Below are 6238 nucleotides of genomic sequence, written 5' to 3'. Positions count from 1 at the left end.
TCAGCAGGGCCTAGTAATTCAGGAACGTGTTTAGGTGGGAAATTGTGAAGAAATCCACCACGAAGTCCTTAATAAAATCTCACGTTAGTTCACTCACAGCTTTGCCTCAGCTCCGTGGCTTTGCTTTTTCAAAATAATATGACCACATCAAGGCAAATAGAAAAATCATGTTATTTTAGTATTTAAAGACGTTACCTCATTTTCAGGGAAGTAATTTTTTATTTTTAAGAGGGCTCTCCTGGGAATCTGTTACAGGAGAATGACAGTAAACATTCAGTCCTGCTTTGTAACATTGCCCATAGATGTTTTTTAATCCAGACACTAGAGGTTCAGTGGGGAGAGGAGATTTAGCTGTTAATACATGAGGGGGGATGGAGATTAAATCTAATTGAAATACAGTTATTTAAGTGATTGGTGCCATGTAGGGATTCCTAGGCTAGCCAGAGCAGGATATTGAAACATTTAGTTACTTGTTAGTGATGGAAGTTTCTAATCCAAGAACTGCTTTTTTATCTCTAGTGAGTGACTTTAGAAATCAAACTGATTATATATCAAAAGAAAAAAAGGCTGTTTTTTTTTCTGTTTTAATTCCAGACACCTCTCATTGTTCGTTGAGAAGGCAATTTCCAGTGCCATTTTGTGCCATAATTCTATGGTCCATGTCTGCCATTGGACGTGATTGAAAGCAACTCCTCTTAAAATATTTTTCCTATCTCATAACTTGAGTACCACCATGATAATCTGAAGCAGATGTCAAATAGGAATAAAATTCATGTATTTAGTTAAATATATGAAAAGCAAAAGTTGTTTGAAAGTTTTTCTTCTCAGGTCATTTTAGGTTTTAGTAACATTACTAATTTTTACCTCTCAGTCTGAATAAGAAAAAGAATACCATACAATTGTTATTATCTGAAGTTTGCTGAATTGACTGTTAAATAAAGTGTTGTCGTGGTCCAGACTTAGGAGTTAGTTTGTATTTAGAGATATCATCGTAGTGGTATTTAATATTATTCCAGGTGTTCTTAACTAAATTTCATTGTTATCCTTCTTCAACTGTAGATTCTACTGTGAAATGAGAAAAATATCATCAGTAGAAATAATTGGGTTCAAAGTATATAAATAGTGATGTGGGAAAGGGAAATCAGAGGGTATCCTGGAGGAACTGATTTATCGTAAGGTAATACTGAGTGAAAGAACTTGAGATTATAAACAGAGACCATGCTTTATGCAACTTTGCTGGTGCATAGTAGGGACTCTATAAATGTTTGAATGCATAATTGCCCTGGACCCAAATAGTACCTTTTATTTAGCTAGTTGTCTAGAAATGTTTTTAATTTATTACATGTGACAAATTGCCTGTGATAGTTAAAAAGTTAAATCTATTCTGTGAAGTTTGACTTTATAAAAATAGTAAGACAATTGATCTGACATTCATTTAAGCCCAACTTAAATGTTAATTCTAAGGGGTTATTTTATATTCAAGTCTTTATAAAGGATTCTTTAGCCAACACATTGTAGTGTTGGCTAGATTACAGTGTTTTTCCTTTATCTTCCTTCCCCCAGTGCTTCTGCTATGCCCAGACGTTCAAGGTCACTCATGGGATTTGTGCATAATGGGGCAAAAGGTTGGTTAATATGGTCCTATGCTCTCAGTCTCTAGGTAACAGGAGAATTCGAGTGGACGTTGCTGATCAAGCACAGGATAAAGGTAGGAAAGATGATTGAATGTTTTGTTTTGTCATGGTCCTGGGAAGACAAAGTAGAGGTGCCCTTCCCCAGAAACTTGTAGTAGAGGCAGATAGTGGGGGCCACCTTAACTTTGAGCAGTAGTTCTTGACTGAGGATGCTTTTGATTCACAGGGGATATTTGTCAATGTTGGGAGACATTTGGGTTGTCACAACTGTGGGGAGGGCTCCTAACGTCTAATAGCATCCAGGACTGTCCTATAATGCGTATGACAGCCGCCCCAACAAAGAATTGTGCAGCCCAAAATGTTGGTAGTGTTGAGACTGAGAAACCCTGATTGACCTAGATGAACGTTAAATATATACTAAATAGATTACGTACCTAGCAGCACACTGGGCACAAGAGGAGCCTGATTCATGTATATTTCAGGGGGTTCCTGGCCTATCTTTAAAAATTTTTAAGATGCCTATACAGAAGATGAGACAGGTAAGCATTAAACCAGTAGGAATAAATGTGAGGAAGGGAGTCACTTGGTCGAGTTGGAGAGTATACTTATGGGGCCTGGGGCGACTTCGTGGTGACGCTGTGGTGTAAGCAAGAAGTGCAGTATGTGGGGGCAGGAGGGGACCTCTGTGCATATGAGAAATATCTGGCAAAAGTTTTTGTGAGCTAACCTGTGTTTTTTCATTTTATATATCTGTAGACAGGGATGATCGTTCTTTTGGCCGAGATAGAAATCGGGATTCTGACAAAACAGATACAGACTGGAGGGCCCGTCCTGCTACAGACAGCTTTGATGACTACCCACCTAGAAGAGGTGATGATAGCTTTGGAGACAGTAAGTTCATTTTTATCTAGTTAGTTTCTTGTATATTCTGGGGGGTTGTTTTGTAATAGGACAAATGTGTTAATGTAGATGACCACCATAGCAGATAAAGAGGAGGGTAGCAGTAGATGCAGAAAAAAAATTTAAGATGCCTTTTTAAATAACAGAAAATTCATTACCTTCAAAAATACTAAATGTCTACCACGTGCCAGATACTTTTGTAAGCTCAGGGTAGAGCAGTGAACAAAACAGACAAAAATACTGTCTTTGTTGGTCATTATTTATACCAGGGGAGAGAAACAATATGCAAATAAAATGTAATTTAGAGAAGGGGAGTAGAGAATGTCATGGGGTAGGAGCTGGGATAAACTTTTACACACACCACCTAAATCCAATAAAAGCTTTTGTAAAACATTCGTGGAGAAAATGCTACAACTTTATTGAAATACGTGAAGAAAGACTCGACACTGTCTTTTTTTTTTTAATGGAAAGGACCTTCTATTGAGTAAAGAAATGACTAAGTAGTGGTTGGTCTATATAATGGAATATTTGATAGCATAACATACATGTGATGACAAGGATAAAATTCAAGACCTGTTTTGTTTGGCCACGCCAAGCTTCTTGTGGGATCTTAGTGTCGTCGCCCTGTCCGTCTGCATCTCCCCTGCCCCGGTCCAGGGATCAAACCCGTGCCCCTGCACTGGAAGCGTGGAGTCTTAACCTTTGGACCACCAGGGAAGTCCCTTAATTTTTAAAATTTAAACTACCTGCAGATGAATGTTCACGTAGACAAAATGATGTCCTTTGCAAGATGAAACCGTTGTTTTAAAAGGAAGCTGTCATAAAACTAAGATATTTCTTAAGCCTACTCACAAAGTCAAAATGTCTTTTAAGTTTTTTTGTTTTGTTTTTTAATTGGTTCATGTTTAGACATTGAGGGGTTTTTTTTTTCCATATAAAAATCTGGGTTTGTGACATGTCACCTGAAGCTAAATAGCATGCAACGATTTTAATATTATAAACAACAATCCAAAGAACCTTCTTATATGTATATCTGTATAATGTGTCCAGTTACTTGCTCAGGTTAAATTCCTAGAAATTAAATTGCTGGCCCAGAGGGTATACATGTTTTTTAAATCTTTTAGTGCATAGTTCCGAAACAACTTTCAAGGCCTTTGAACTATTTCTAACTCAGCAGAGTAGGAATTGACTTATTGTGCTAAACTTTGCCACTACAAGATGTATCATTTATTTTAACCTTTCCATTTGGGCAGTAGAAAACAATGTCCCGTTTTAGTTTCTGTTACTTAAGCAGTAACAGGTAATTAACCCGTTGTCATATGTTACATATATTTTTCTTATTTTGTTTGCCTCTCAGATTTGTGGTATGTGTATTGTTTTTCTGTGCCAAACTTTTTGTTTGTTTGCCGGGCCACGTGGCTTGCGGCATCTTACTTCCCCTATCAGGGTGGAACCCAGGCCCCCTGCAGTGGAAGCACGAAGTCCTAACCACTGGACCGCCAGGAAATTCCCTCCGTGCTAAACAAATTTAAGTAGTCTTTGGTTCTTTGGTATCAGGCATGAAAGATTCCAACTATATTTTCTTCTGGTGCTTTGTGCTTACATTTTTAGTATTCACATCTTTAATCCTGGAAGTTCATTATGGGATATAAAGTAGTCCCCGCCCCCCTCATCTGTGGGGATACATTCCAAGAACTCTCCTGGATGCCTGAAACCTCAGATATTACTGAACGCTATGTTTTATGCTATGTTTTTTCCTATACATAACAGTATACTGTAATAAAAGTTACATGAATGTGATCTCTCTCTCTCAAAATATCTTACTGTCCTGTACTATACAGCGTGGATATGCTGGACAAAGGGATGATTCACATCCCGGGCAGGTTGGAGAGAGACAGCACAAGATTTCATCATGCTACTCAGAACAGCACGCAATTTAAAACTTATGAATTGTGTATTTCTGGAATTTTTCATTTAAAATTTTTGGACTGGTTGACCACAGGTAACTGAAACTTCAAAAAGTGAAACCACACATAAGGCAGTACTATTGTATAGAGATTTTTCTGTCCCCTAACTCCCTCCTAAATTGTTAGCCCAGCAACATTTATTGAATTAGTGGAGAACTTTTTAAAATAAATACCAAGGAAACTTTAATTCAATACAAATTCTTCTACCTTGGATATAATGCGATTTTTTTTTTTTTTTAAGTAAAAACAGACACAGCAGTGAATATGAAGTCATGAAAGCAAACTGACCTAATGGGCTATGTTTGTTTTTATCAGTATGTGTCAAAGAAAAAGGAATGACATTACCTGTCTCTTTCCTCTCTAGAGTATCGAGATCGTTACGATTCAGACCGATATCGTGATGGGTATCGGGACAGTTACCGTGATGGCCCACGCCGGGACATGGATCGGTACGGGGGCCGAGATCGCTATGATGACCGAGGCAGCAGAGACTATGATAGAGGTCGTTGTAAAACACAATTAAATTGCTTTCTTTTAAGAACTCCTTTCTTGCCTTCTCCCTTCCAGTGTGATGATCACAATTTCGGATATGTTTACAGGCTACGATTCCAGGATAGGCAGTGGCAGAAGAGCATTTGGTAGTGGGTACCGTAGGGATGACGACTACAGAGGAGGCGGGGACCGCTATGAAGACAGATATGACAGACGAGATGACCGGTCATGGAGCTCCAGAGATGATTACTCTCGAGATGATTATAGGCGAGATGATAGAGGTAATCATTTGCTTTTGCTTACTTAATGGGGCATTACCACTAGAGGAACTAGTTGGGAATTTTTCCGTTATGTTTCAGACCCCTTAAGTGGGCACAGATAGAACCTACACATAGTAAAGGTTGCATCGGAACACAGTGGAAAGAGCATTAGATAAAAATGGACATAATGGAAATAAAGTCTAGTTCTAACCTGTTTTAGCATATAGATTTTTTCAGTTAAAATTTAATTGGGGCTTCCCTGGTGGCGCAGTGGTTGAGAGTCCTCCTGCCGATGCAGGGGACATGGGTTCGTGCCCCGGTCTGGGAGGATCCCACATGCCATGGAGCGGCTAGGCCTGTGAGCCATGGCCGCTGAGCCTGTGCGTCCGGAGCCTGTGCTCCGCAACGGGAGAGGACACAGCATTGAGAGGCCCGCGCACCAAAAAAAAAAAATTTATATTGAATAAACAAAGGAAAAAGGAAAAAATTTGCCAGACGTTCTTATAGTATGATCTCACTTAAAATAGGCTGTTTTAGACCCATTTTTCAAGTGAAGGAATGAGACTCAAACATGGTCTCATAGCCAGTAATTGGTTGGCACTGTGGGTTAAAAACCAGGTGTTGCTTATTTCAATGCCATTGATACCAAGTAGTTGATACTCATTAATTAATGGTGAGATGTCAGTGTACCTATTCTAAAATTATGCCCCTGATATTGTATCATTTATATAAAACATATATTGTGTTACAACTCTGACTTCTCAAAAATTATTATAAATGGCCACCATTTGTTGTTCTGACTTGAGTGATGTAATTTTATCTATTTATTTATTTATTTATTGGCTGCAACGGGTGTTCGTTGCTGTGCGCGGGCTTTCTCTAGTTGCGTCGAGCAGGGGTTACTCTTCCTTGCGGTGCATGGGTGTCTCTTCCTTGCGGTGCATGGGTGTCTCATTGCAGTGGCTTTTTTTTTTTTTTTTTTTTT

At 38.7% G+C, this 6238-nt stretch overlaps 1 protein-coding gene across 1 annotated transcript in view; it reads left to right on the top strand.

Moving 5' to 3' along the window:
• The window catches only part of EIF4B (eukaryotic translation initiation factor 4B), a 25830-nt gene that overhangs the window by 12342 nt on the left and 7250 nt on the right, over window positions 1-6238 (top strand). The window contains exons 5-8 of the mRNA XM_007448275.1: window positions 1654-1708; window positions 2391-2525; window positions 4866-5003; window positions 5101-5274. Of these exons, the coding sequence (XP_007448337.1) occupies window positions 1654-1708; window positions 2391-2525; window positions 4866-5003; window positions 5101-5274 (502 nt within the window). The remainder of the gene's footprint in view (window positions 1-1653; window positions 1709-2390; window positions 2526-4865; window positions 5004-5100; window positions 5275-6238) is intronic.

Source organism: Lipotes vexillifer, unplaced genomic scaffold (assembly GCF_000442215.2).
Source record: "Lipotes vexillifer unplaced genomic scaffold, Lipotes_vexillifer_v1.1 scaffold2700, whole genome shotgun sequence".
NCBI lineage: Eukaryota > Metazoa > Chordata > Mammalia > Artiodactyla > Lipotidae > Lipotes > Lipotes vexillifer.
The sequence above is the reverse complement of the archived record's forward strand: the minus strand, read 5'-3'. Positions and strand labels throughout refer to the sequence as shown.